The following is a 14056-nucleotide window of genomic DNA, read 5'->3' as shown; positions in this document are numbered from 1 at the left end:
CTGAAAGATGCCAACTTAGCACCTCCAAAACTGGGGAAGCTCGTCTTGGGAATACTCCAGTATGCAGACGACACGGTGATCATGGACCACACCAGGGTGGGGCTCCAAAGAGCCTTAAGCAGTTTGGCCTTATACAATAAGTCAAATGACTTACGGATCAACGTGGGCAAGACCAAAATCGTCATCTTTGGCAAATACCCCCACAGAAAAGAAGCTTCATGGTCTCTGGGGGAGCACCGTATCATCATTGCCCCATCCTACAACTATCTGGGCACCTGGGTCTCTGAGAGTGCCTCTGCCGTTAAACATCTGAAGGAGCTTAAACCAAAAATTGACAAAACCATTCTGTCGCTAAGACGCCTAAGCCATCGCTTGGACAGTCCCTCAGCAGAACCAATGTTGACAGTGCTCAGGGCAAAACTGATCCCTGCCATTGCATATGGGCACATAGCCTACCCAGGCGCATTTGACAAAGTGGTCAACGCGGCCCAGGCGAAAGCTTATAAGATGGTGCTACAGGCCCCTAGATACGCAAGGAATAACAGATTAAGGCTAGAAATAGGACTTAAGCGACCTGAGCTGGCATTACTGGGGTACCTTTTAAAACTCTATATTAGAGTATTGAAAGCGACAGAACATTCCCTAAAGCACTCCCTAAAATCAATCTTTGATGAGGTTGGCTCTCCCTGGCACTCAAAGGTAGGACAAGCTATTGTAGCATTGAAAATCGAAAGAAAGAGTTTGCCCCTGCACGAAATTCCATTCTCAGCCTGGGCCCAAGCTGTTAAGTGCCAAGTCCGGATCATTTCCTTTGGACTTGACCTTGAATCTCTTCAGCAAAATCCACTAACTCAGGCCCTGGACAAATCATATATTCCAGGCAAACCCCAACCTTACCTGCAAGACCCAATATCTACTCATGCGAGAAAGAAAATTTTGTACTTTCGCCTTTTGGCCCTCAGGATCATGGACTTCAATCCTAAATGGGCCCGTACGGATGGCACCTTAGCCTGTCGTCTATGCAACTACCGTAGAGAATCCTGGCTACACTTGTTGTGCTGCTGCACAAAGCTGGCCAATGACCGCCATCGCCTGCTGCTTCCGATTTTAAGGAACACGGCCCATAGAACGTGTAGAGAGGCCTCGGACTGGTGCCTCTCAGTCTCCACGACCTGTTTGATAGCCAGAGTTGAGAAATTTATATACCAGGTAAAAATGGCACTCGACTCCCACTTAACGGCATTGTCTGCAAAGCAACCGGAAGCCTTCTGCCCCAGTCATCCAACCTGGGCTGGTTTAAAGATCCATGAGGAATCCATCTATCGTCAACTGCCCTTGGTGCATGAATTGACTCTACCGAACATTCATGTGCCTCCCCTTTTCAGTTGGGAACACTGGTGCAACCTATACAGCACTCCTTTAAAAGAACTCTGTATTGGCGGGCTAAACAGGACTAACATGTTAGTATTTTAACTTAAAGTGAAATTCACTTTTATGAGTGGATGAGACAAGTGAGGGGGGGAGACGGGAGGTTCATCAAGTTTTTTTTTCTTTTTTTATCTTATACTGTAAAGATTTTAAGTAATCATGCAGTTTATTATTAAAATTGTCACACCCAAAATTGTCACACCCGTACTGCGTTGCGTGACAGGGAAAGGGCAGGAATGCACCGTACTGCGCTGCGTGACAGGGAAAGGGCAGGAATAGGGCAGGAATGCACCATACTGCGCTGCATGACAGGGAAAGAGCAGGAATGCACCGTACTGCGCTGTGTGACAGGGAAAGGGCAGAAATAGGGCAGGAATGCACCGTACATTGCTGTGTGACAGCGAAAGGGCGGGAATCACCGTACTGCGCTGCGTGACAGGGAAAGGGCAGGAATGCACCGTACTGCGCTGCATGAAAGGGAAAGGGCAGGAATGCACTGTACTGCGCTGCCTGACAGGGAAAGGGACGGAATGCACTGTACTGCGCTGCTTGACAGGGAAAAGGCATGAATGCACCGTACTGCGCTGCATGACAGGGAAAGGGCGGAAATGCAGCGTGCTGCACTGCGTGACAGGGAAAGGGTGGGAATGCACCATAGTGCGTTGTGTGACAGAGAAAGGGCGGGAATGCACCGTACTGGGCTGCGTGACAGGGAAAGGGCAGGAATGCACAGTACTGCGTGACAGGGAAAGGGCAAGAATGCACCGTACTGCACTGCATGACAGGGAAAGGGCGACAATGCATTGTACTGAGATGGTTGACAGGGAAAGGGCAGGAATGCACCGTACTTTGCTGCATGACGGGGAAAGGGCAAGAATGCACCGTACTTCGCTGCATGACGGGGAAAGGGCAGGAATGTACAGTACTGCGCTGCGTGACAGGGAAAGGGCAGGAATGCACCGTACTGCGCTGCGTGGCAGGGAAATGGCAGGAATGCACCATACTGCGCTGAGTGACAGGGAAAGGGACAGAATGCACTGTACTGCGCTGCGTGACAGGGGAAGGGTAGGAATGCACCATACTGTGCTGCGTGATAGGGAAAGGATAGGAATGCACCATACCGCGCTGCATGACAGGGAAAGGGCAGGAATGCACCGTACTGCACTGCGTGACAGTGAAAGGGACAGAATGCAGCGTACTGTGCTGCATGACAGGGAAAGGGCGGGAACGCACCGTACTGAGCTGCGTGACAGGGAAAGGGCAAGAATGCACCGTACTGCGCTGCATGACAGGGAAAGGGCGGGAATGCACCGTGCTGAGCTGGTTGACAGGGAATGGGCAGGAATGCACCGTACTTTGCTGCATGACGGACTAGGGCAAGAATGCACCGTACTTTGCTGCATGACGGGGAAAGGGCAGGAATGCACAGTACTGCGCTGCGTGACAGGGAAAGGGCAGGAATGCACCGTACTGCACTGCGTGACAGGGAAAGAGCAGGAATGCACCGTACTGTACTGCGTGACAGGGAAAGGGATGAAATGCACTGTACTGTGCTGTGTGACAGGGAAAGTGTAGGAATGCACCATACTGCACTGCATGACAGAGAAAGGGCAGGAATGCACCGTACTGCGCTGCGTGACAGGGACCATGTAGGAATGCACCATACTGCGCTGCGCTGCGTTACAGGGAAAGGGACAGAATGCACTGTACTGCACTGCATGACACTGAAAGGGCGGGAATGCACCGTCCTGCGCTGTGTGACGGGGAAAGGGCAGGAATGCACCGTACTGCACTGCGTGACAGGGAAAGGGATGGAATGCACCGTACTGCGCTGCATGACAGGGAAAAGGCAGAATGCACCATACTTTGCTGCGTGACAGGGAAAGGGCAGGAATGCACCATACTGCGCTGCGTGACAGGGAAAGGGCAGGAATGCACTGTACTGCGCTGCATGACAGGGAAAGGGCAGAATGCCCCGTACTGTGCTGCGTGACAGGGAAAGGGCAGGAATGCACCGTTCTGTGGTGCGTGACAGGAAAAGGGACGGAATGCACTGTAGCGCATTGCATGACAGGGAAAGGGCAGAATGCCCCGTACTGTGCTGCGTGACAGGGAAAGGGCAGGAATGCACCGTATTGCGTTGCGTGACAGGGAAAAGACAGGAATGCACCGTACTGCGCTGCGTGACAGAGAAAGGGCGAGAATGCACTGTACTGCACTGCGTGATAGGAAAAGTGTAGGAATCCTCGGTCCTGTTTCTGGCTAATCAGCTGTCATCAGCCAGTCTCCTCCTAACTGTAATTCTGTGGTTACAATGTAGAGTCAGGAGCCTCTATTTCTTTTTATCTGAAGTTTTTCTAATCATGTCTGAGGCAGAGAGGGCCCTGCCACGGGGGGTCTTATGGTGTCTGAAAGTCAACTCCACACATCTTACCCAGACGGTAGAGTACGATGTTTATGAGTACGTTGACTGCAACCAACACTCCCAGGGTTATCGCCTGCCTCCTTAGACGAGGGATCTCCTGGCCACCTGGAGAGGAAATCACAGAATCCAGTGTTTAACTTCACATGTGGGAGTGGATCACCAGCCTGTAGCTGGAGTACAATATCACAGAACAGCCTGTAATACCCTCAGTTAATGTGTGACAAGTCACTCCAATGAAAATCAGTGTGTGCCAAGAATGGTAACTGAGTCTCAGTGTGTGCCAAGACTGGTCACAGAGTCGCAGTGTGTACCAAGACTAGTTACTGAGTCTCAATGTGTGCCAAGACTGGTCACTGAGTCTCAGTGTGTTCCAAGACTAGTCACTGAGTCTCCATGTGTGCCAAGACTGGTCACTGAGTCTCAGTGTGTACCAAGATTGGTCAGTGAGTCTTGGTGTGTGGAAGGCTGGTCACTGAGTCTCTGTGTGTGCCAAAGCTGGTCACTGAGTCTCAGTGTGTGCCAAGGCTGGCCACTGAGTCTCAGTGTGTGCCAAGGCTGGCCAATGAGTCTCAGTGTGTACCAAGTCTAGTCACTGAGTCTCGGTGTGTGCCAAGATTGGTCACTGAGTCTCGGTGTGTGCCAAGACTAGTCACTGAGTCTCAGTGTGTGACAAAACTAGTCACTGAGTCTCCATATGTGCCAAAACTGATCACTGAGTCTCAGTGTGTACCAAGATTGGTCACTGAGTCTCTGTGTGTGCCAAGACAGGTCACTGTGTCTCAGTGTGTACCAAGACTAGTCACTGAGTCTCTGTGTGTGCCAAGGCTGATCACTGAGTCTCTGTGTGTTACAAGACTGGTCACTGAGTCTCGGTGTGTGCCAAGACTGGTCACTGAGTCTCGGTGTGTGCCAAGACTGGTCACTGAGACTCAGTGTGTGCCAAGACTGGTCACTGAGTCTCGGTGTGTGCCAAGACTGGTCACTGAGTTTCTGTGTGTAACAAGACTAGTCAGTGAGTCTCGGTGTGTACCAGGACTAGTCATTGAGTCTTGGTGTGTTCCAAGACTAGTCACTGAGTCTCAGTGTGTGACAAAACTAGCCACTGAGTTTACATGTATGCTAAGACTGGTCACCGAGTCTCAGTGTGTAACAAAGACTGGTCACTGAGTCTCAGTGTGTAACAAAGACTGGTCACTGAGTCTCAGTGTATGCCAAGATTGGTCACTGAGTCTTGGTGTGTGCGAAGACTGGTCACTGAGTCTCTGTGTGTGCGAAAACTGGTCACTGAGTCTCAGTGTGTGACAAAACTAGCTGACCATAGCTTCTCGGTGTGTGTCAGTGCAGACTATAGCCTCTCAGTGTGTGTCGGTGCTGACTATAGCCTCTTGGTGCATGTCAGTGCTGACTATAGCCTCTTGATGTGTGTCAGTGCGGACCATAGCCTCTCAGTGTGTGTCAATGCTGACCATAGCCTCTTGGTGTGTGTCAGTGCTGGGTATAGCCTCTCAGTGTGTGTCAGTGCTGACCATAGCCTCTGGGTGTGTGTCAGTGCTGACTACAGCCTCTCAGTGTGTGTCAGTACTGACTATAGCCTATTGGTGCGTGGCAGTGCTGACTATTGCCTCTCAGTGTGTGTCAGTGCTGATGTTGCCTCTTGGTGTGTGTCAGTGCAGACCATTGCCTCTCGGTGTGTCTCAGTGCTGACCATTGCCTCTTGGTGTGTGTCAGTGCTGACCATAGCCTCTCAGTGTGTGTCAGTGCTGACCATAATATATTGGTGCACGTCAGTGCATACCATAGCCTCTTGGAGTGTGGCAGTGCTGACCATAGCCTCTCCATGTGTGTCAGTGCTGACCATAGACTCTCAGTGTGGGTCAGTGCTGACCATAGTCTTTTGGTTTGTGTCAGTGCTGACCATAACATATCGGTGCATGTCAGTGCTGACCATATCCTTTCGGTGTGTGTCAGTGCTGACCATAGCCTCTCAGTGTGTGTGTCAGTGCTGACCATAGCCTCTCGGTGTGTGTCAGTGCAGACCATAGCCTCTCGGTGTGTATCAGTGCTGACCATAGCCTCTCGGTGTGTGTCAGTGCTGACCATAGCCTCTCGGTGTGTGTCAGTGCAGACCATAGCCTCTCGGTGTGTATCAGTGCTGACCATAGCCTCTCAGTGAGTGCCAAGACTTGCTATTGCCTCTCAATGTGCACCAAGAATGGACTGCTGTATCGTTGAATGTCAAGTGTTATCACTGATCAGCTACCACCTTATCATCAATGTGGGCATACATAAAGAGGTATATATTTCTGCTCTAACCCCACAACTGCTTACCATGTCAATATTTTTTTAGACAATATTGTAGAGTCGATATTCGTGCAGTTCACCACTAAAAACCATGGAGCACATTTACTTTTTGTTCACCCAATACAACTTTGATTGTGTGAAAGGGAGAGGACAGAAATGCTCCATATTTACACAGAAATTGCACATTTCTACTCTCTTTGTACACTGGTGCACTGCGTGCTTCCCACCACCAATGCAGACACCTTTGCTCTATGGTGCAAGGGTGCCTGCATTACTGGTAGGGTTGTTTTTGTGCAGGAGGGGACACCTTTCTGAACAAAAAACAATCTGTAGTGGCATATTCCTATTTCTATGTGTGCTGCAGGATGTTGCACACTTAGAAAGAGGAAATAAGGAGAAATAAAGCTATTTGTAGCAGTTTTGCCTCTGTCAAGTGGGCGTACCCTTTTGGCGTAAACCCTGGTTTACAAATATTTGTAAACCTGGATTTGTATCAAAATACATGGATGGATGAATGGGAACGACCATTCTCCCCCAGATAACTCCTACACAAAGCAAAGTGACAGCAGGCAGCACAATGCGCTGCCTTGTGCTATTTTGTATTTACTAAACCACACAGAGCCACGCTAAGTCCAACCATGCAAAGCCATTTCTCTAGGCCATGAAGCTCTTTGTGTCACTTTGCACCAAGTGGGAGTCCTTGGGGATTTTCTTGGGTGGATCAACACAATTTTTTATTTGTGTATAAACTAATACCTCCTTGAAGCAGGCATTAACAAGGAGGATATTTGTTTTTGCACATAAAATCTACAGATTGAATGTGTGTTGTAGGATACTGAACAACTCCAAATGCGTGGCATCCTTTTGAGTTTGTGTAGGTGCAGGAATGTGTACTGGACAGGTCTGCTTCCAGTACATATCCTACACTATACAACACAAGCTCAGCTCTGCACCATAGTACCATATTTTGTGTGTCGCAAGGCATCCTATTTAGAGCACCAGCACAGGTGAGGACAGCAGCAACAGCAGGTCAATCTTAGCTGATATGGCCCTACAAACTCTTTAAGTCCCCCCTGCGTTACACAGTGCAGCAAATCCGCCTGCTACGTTGCGTGTGCTGCTATTAGGTGTGTTTCCATCAGCTACCCTGCAATGACCCTGTACAGATTAAACTTTGTTTATGCTGGCCAGACAGCGCCTGACACACAACTAGATAAGAGAGTTGGTCTTCAGCTCCCCTGCCCAGACTGCCTATCCCTAACCATTGCCTTCATATCAGATGTACTCACCTCTGTCCTGAGAATGCATCAGAATTACCTGTAGATGAAGTTTGATTCATTCTGTGATCCCTCCTCAGTGCTGTCAGAGCCTCCACTACTGCGCACGATACTCAGCGGTGGGGTAAACAGCGAGAGGTATTCGGATCTGAGCAGAATCTGATGAGCAGCCTCTGGGAGGGATCTATAAAACAGGCACAGATACAGGAAACTGCACCTAGAAAAAACTGATGGTGGCATTGTACAATCTGTGTGGGGGGAATGATGAGTGTGCAGAAAACAGCTCAGAATAACCTCCATATCTCACTTATGAAACTCCAGACATCACCCCTGACATAATCCAAGTGTCACTGTGGACTGCGTGTGAGTGCGAGTGTGTATGTATGTTTGTGTGACAGAGAGAGAAAAAGACAGGACAAGATGGTCAGATTGAGGATAAATGGTATGCCTCATTTGCCTTGTAATAATAATAATAATGAACTTTATTACACGATTAATAAAAATCTTTGCAATTTTCTCTTTAAAAAAATGAAGGAGATGCATGATCAAGAGTTATACAAAGACGGGTAAAAGCAGTAGAAAAGTTAAAAATGAAAAAGAATGAACCGTACAAACAGGTATAATACAGTGGATTTGTTTTTAAAAAAACTATTAACATTTACTGAGTCTTTGGTAATTAAAAGAGAATTATCTTAAAGTGCGACAGCAGATCTTTTTAAATCAAGCTCAATCACTAGCCGCTGGGTTTAGGGTCACGTTAACTGTTTTCATGAAGCGCACTAGTCTACAGGCTAGTTGGATGTCTTCTCCCTTAAAGCTAGTCAGCAGAGCTTGTCTGCGAGTTCGCACACCACTTTGATTCCAGAGCTGTGTTAGTTGGCCCCTTTGGGCTCTATCTAAAGCTTTGCAGCTACATAACAAGTGCAGGACATCCTCCTTTGGGTTGTCACAGAGCCTACACTTAGGGTTGGACTCCAGGCGTTTCCATGGGGGGAGATGTTGTTTTGATGGAATTACCCCCAACCTCAACCGCAGAAAGTTTTCCTTCGCCTTCCTTGAGAAGCAGGTACTGAGGTATGACTGAGGTAAGGCGCTGGTATAGCCTTGGATCACAAACCACCCGTGGGACCTCCTGGTTAGTGCTGCTGTGTCTTCTTCCAAGGAAATTATTTTCACGGTTTTGTTGACAAGGCGCTTAAACCATTTGTGAGTACAGCGAGTCCCAGAGGTCTTTTAGTACAAGGGACTTTATAGCTGTTTGGAGGTAGACCATTGCAGGGGAGCCCTTGCTTGTCTCCAGCTCTTTTCATTTGCCTTGTGTCACTGTGGACTGTGTGTTTGTGTGTGTGTGTGTGTAGGCGTGTGCGTGTGTGTGTGTGTGTGTGTGTGTGTGTGGTGTGTGGTGTGTGGTGTGTGGTGTGTGTGTGTGTGTGTGTGTGTGTGTGTGTGTGTGTGTGCGCGTGTGTGTGTGTGTGTGTGTGTGTGTGTGTGTGTGTGTGTGTGTGTGTGTGTGTGTGCGTGTGACAGAGAGAAAGAAAGAGAGGAGAAGATGATCAGACTGAGGATAAATTATATGCTTCCTATTCCATGTATCACCATGTACTGTGTGTGTATGTGTGTATGTATGGGTGTGCGTGAGTGTGTGTGTGACAGAGAGAGAGAAAGAGAGGAGAAGATGATCATACTGAGGATAAATAATATGCCTCATTTGCCATGTGTCACCATAAACTATGTGTGAGTGCAAATATGTCTGTGTGTCTGTATGTGTGTGTGTTTGTGTGACAGAGAGAGAGAAAGAGAGGAGCAGATGATCAGTTTGATAATAAATTATGTGCCTCCTAAGCCATGTGTTACCGTGGACTGTGTGTGAGTATGAGTGTGTGTGTATGTGTGTGTGTCTGTGTGTCAGAGAGACAGAAAGGCAGGAGAAGATGATCAGAGTGTGGATAAATGATATGCCTCATTTGCCATGTGTCACCATGAACTATGTGTGAGGACAAATGTGTGTGTGTGTCTGTATGTGTGCGTGTTTGGGTGACAGAGAGAGAGAAAGAGAGAAGATGATCATACTGAGGATAAATGATATGCCTCATAAGGCATGTGTCACTGTTGACTGTGTGTGAAAGGGTGTATGAGTCTATGTCTGTGTGCGTGTGGGTGTGTTAGTGAGTGTGTGTAACTGAGAGAAGGAAAGGAGAAGATGATCATACTGAGGATAAATTATATGCCTCATAAGCCATGTTTCACCGTCGACTGTGTGTGAGTGTGTGTATGTGTCTATGTCTGTGTGAGTGTGGGTGTGTAAGTGAGTGTGTGTGACAGAGAGAAGGAAAGGGGAAGATGATCATACTGAGGATAAATGGTATGCATTAAAAGCTATGTGTCGCAATGGCCAGTATGTGAATGAGTATGTGTGATAGAGAGAGAGAAGGAGTGCAGAAGATAACCAGACTGAGGATAAATAATATGCCTCATGAGCCATGTGGCACCGTGGACTGTGTGTGTATGTCTGTGTGTGTATGTGAGACAGAGACAGAGAAGTAGAGGAGAAGATAATCAGACTGAGGATAAATGATATACCACTGGAAACAAGCTGTACCGTACGGATGAGTCCCAACCACAGTTCCCTCTAAGGTGCGCGCATGCGCGGACGCTCTTCTTTATTCGTGTTGCCACGCAGTGATGGATTTACATCGCATGCACTTTTTATGTAGCCGATGGCTGATAAGTACTTCTTCATCAACATTCTGGCATTAATTTAAGCGAGCTGGTAAAGTGTCCCGCATTAATTTTAAATAACTCTACAGCTTTCCTTTTATTTAAACTGCAAAGGTTTCAACGTTCAGAATGGAAAAGCAGTATGAGTAATTTCTAAAAACATGCGAAGTGACATGTTTTCATGTCTGAATGCTGTAGTGAGATGTCAGATTTTTCTTCGGAATGGTGGTTTTTCTCATTATAAAAGCTTCTATGTAACACAAACATGCATTCTTATGTATTTCCTTCTAGAAGCCTTGTTCACAGTAAAGTTTAGGATTTTCAAAATTAAGTGAAGAATGTGGTGGCTGAAAAGAACTGAGACTTTTTCTGCAGGTTTTTTTGCTTGGGGTAGACAGACAGAGAGATGGATATATTAGTGCAATGTCCAAAATAAAATGGTTGTTGTTAAGTTGGTGCTAGTGCTGCTGACGTCAGTCCAGACCTGCATCAAAGTCATCTTCCACAGCAGAAAGAACATATACTATTCTGTTAATGTATCTGACCCGGAGGAGATCCCAATCCTGACTATTGTCACTCGGGTTCAGACACACAGTATACTATGAGAAGGTTCTAGAACCTCCTACTGGGGTCAGACTCAGCTCACTTCTGTGGGAAAAGTAAACTTATATATATATATTCCTGTCAAATATAGCTCCTAATGTATGTGATAGTTTATGTTGCGGAACTTGTACGTTCCATGATATGGGAATCGAAACCCAGTGAGGTAAAGTGACTTGCCCAGGATCACACAGTGTGGCCAAGAGGAGAATGTATGACTAAAGATAACACAAATCAGTCATAAAAAGGGAATATGAATGGAGGTGGAAGGGTAAATGTTCATGCATCAAGGCAATTATTTATGGATTTAGCATTTCACTTGTTGGTGTATTTTTAATTTTTTTCTACTATTTTTAATTTTATCTTCAACCAACTGTATGAGGTCTGCTGTCTTTAGGCTTTGAGGTGCTTTATAAACTATAGCATTTAAAAGGATGTATGTGTATTAGTGTTTGTCATGTGTGCATCAACAGGTGTTTTTAGGGATGCACCGTGCTTGTACCTGCAGTTTTGTTCGAATTACAGGTCTAAATATCCTATGTGTGTCTACAGGCCAGATATGGCAATGCCCATAGTGACTGAGGCAGCAGAAAAACAAAAATGTATGTCTCACAACGTACACAAGATACACGCTATTTACACGGCCCATGTGTACTTCAAGAACATTGATATGTGAAAGGGAAATAAAGGCAGATTGTGTAAATTGATTTCAGTGGAAGAGAGAAGTGAAAGAGGAACACATTTACGACAGTAGGATACAAAAGAAGCGGAGAAACCTAAGGTGAGGAACACAAAGAACAAGGAATAAAGAATTGGAGAGAGAGAAAGAAAGGAAGGAAAGACTTAGACAGATAAAAAGGAAATGCAGAGAGGGAAAGCAGACAATCTGCTAAATTAAGACAAGCAGAGAAACAAAGTGAGTCAAGTCTTTATATGGGATTTAAAGAATATAACATCTGGGCCAGGGTACATGGCCCCACTGGCATTATTAAACATTCACTTGATAGGGCGTGGCCGAACTAGCGACCAAGATGCGACCAAGATCCAGAGCCATCGGCCGACTTTTCGTCCACCACCTCTCACACGGTGGTCAAAACTTGATTTTCTACATCAGAGCCAAATACCTGAATGGGTCTCCTTGAGGACTAGCTTCATCATACTGATGGATTGGGGAGTAACAGAAATATTTTGCTCATCTGCAACCTATAGAAACATGCACCTACTGATAGCTTAGGCCCAGTGCCTCTCCTCTTCTATTGGCTTGTTGGGGCCTGGAAACCACCATTTGCTGCATTGATTAGCGGCCGCTCTGGCGGCGTGTTTCCCCCCGAATTAAGTAACACAAATAACGGTGGAACTTTCAAGCACGATCTTTATAATCCGGTACTCAACCGATGTCTTTCCCCTGAGGCGGAAGCCGGGGGCGCTGTGCTCTAATTTTACTCCTGCACCTTGCACTTTCCATATTCTGTATTTTTACTGTGTTGTAAAGTGATTTTAAATACTTGCTGCACACGTTGTTGATACTTTTTAAAATAATCGAATTGACAGAGTAGTTGATTGAAAACTATCTCAGGTCCCTGGCCACTCGAACCGACTCCCAGAGCGCATTTGTATCCGGGGCGCCTGGAGAGAAGGGTTCGGCCATCTTGGGTGAGGGAGGGGTGGCGCTGCAGATGCAGGATGCTTCCCACCCTCCTCACACCGGATATAAGAAGACGGCCTTCCGTCCGCGCAGCGGACGAGCGCAGCGGGCGCGCCGACGGCGTGCCGGAGGCGCGCCAGAGGCAAGCCCGTCTGCGCCCGTCCGCGCCGGGACCGGGCCCAGGGCCACGACCCCTGCCCGGCCCTTACCATATCAACGGAGCACTTTGCTGCGGCTTCGCCCAATGCCCACCTCCCGCTGCTCTTTCATCGACCTGGCACATATGCCCACAGGTATTGACTTAAAATGTCCCCATTGTAATGCCATCATTCCCTTTACTGACAGCACCACCGCCATTACTTCCACCAAGCACATCAAGGAGAAGCATATAAATATGGCCCTTATCAACGCACGATCCTTAGCTAAACACTGCCAAGAGATCGCTGACCTTATTATTGACTATAATCTAGATGCACTGTACGTAACAGAAACATGGACGGATGATGCTTCCGCCCCAGACCTGGTTACGGCAGTTCCACATGGATACACTGTCCACAGGCAGCACAGGGTGAAAAACAGAGGTGGAGGACTGGCCATCATAATTAAAGATCAATTTGAAATCCGCACCTCCCCCATTCCAGCCATATCATGTGAAGCCATACATTTCATTATAAAATTCACCCCTTCCTTCAGTTTTAAGGGAGTGCTCCTATACCGACCTCCTGGGTCCAGAGCAGCGTTCCTAACCAATCTGGGGATTATAACTGAATCCATAGCCACAGATGAGTCCACCACCGTCATGGGCGATTTCAATTTCTATCTCGAACAAAACCACGATAAGGACACTATCTCCCTTACATCAGACCTAGAACTAATCGGCCTTAGGCAATTGGTTAACGCCCCAACCCATCAAGCAGGACATACGCTAGATGGCATATTCACTAACATCGAAGACCTACATGTCACCGACATTCTCCCTATGACCTGGACGGACCACTCGGCCATATTCATTAACATGACCATTAAAGAACCACTGAGCAAAAAGATCTCTCACCTTAAGCCAGGTCCTTTTAAAGCTTGGAAGGATTTAAATTATGATAGCTTAAACACACTATTAAAGAAACTCAGACCGGATCTATCCAACGATCCTAGTGTTGCTACACACCAATTCCATGAATGGCTGAGTGTGCCACTTCGCAACTAGTACCCACTAAGTCTCATTCTAGAAACAGGAGTACCCCGACTGCCCAATGGTACACAAAAGAGCTAAAAACACAAAAACAACTAACAAGGAATAGGGAAAGGCACTGGCGACAAGCTTATGACAGCGAAAGTAAGGACAAATATAAAGATGCTCTAGCCACCTACAAATCCATGATAACGGCAGCAAAAAAGCTCTTTTTCTCTAAACATATAGAACAAGCCAAAAACTCCAGCAAACAGCTATACAATATCGCTAAAACACTATTGGGTAATACACCTGATTTAACCCCCCCCCCGGCAATCATTATGCGATGCCTTATCTGAGTTCTCTTTGCGAAGGTAAACAACATATATCAAGCTTTCACCTCAGAATCAACTACCACCCCTACCCCCCCTCCTCTGTCTGTCCTGAGCAATCCCCTGACGAGTTTTAATCCCTTAACTACTGATCAAACTAAG

The 14056-nt window shown here is 47.0% G+C and overlaps 1 protein-coding gene across 1 annotated transcript in view; it reads right to left on the bottom strand.

The window, feature by feature from the left end:
• LOC147700526 (E3 ubiquitin-protein ligase TRIM69-like) overlaps nt 1-13195 on the bottom strand; it is a 304581-nt gene extending 291386 nt beyond the window's left edge. The window contains exons 1-2 of the mRNA XM_086929116.1: nt 13114-13195; nt 3863-3958 (exon numbers count right to left, since the gene is read on the bottom strand). Coding sequence (XP_086785242.1) covers nt 3863-3958; nt 13114-13195 — 178 coding nt within the window. The remainder of the gene's footprint in view (nt 1-3862; nt 3959-13113) is intronic.
• Between the last annotated feature and the right edge of the window lie 861 nt (nt 13196-14056).

Source organism: Lissotriton vulgaris, chromosome 7 (genome assembly GCF_964263255.1).
Source record: "Lissotriton vulgaris chromosome 7, aLisVul1.2, whole genome shotgun sequence".
In the NCBI taxonomy this organism is placed as follows: domain Eukaryota; kingdom Metazoa; phylum Chordata; class Amphibia; order Caudata; family Salamandridae; genus Lissotriton; species Lissotriton vulgaris.
The sequence above is the reverse complement of the archived record's forward strand: the minus strand, read 5'-3'. Positions and strand labels throughout refer to the sequence as shown.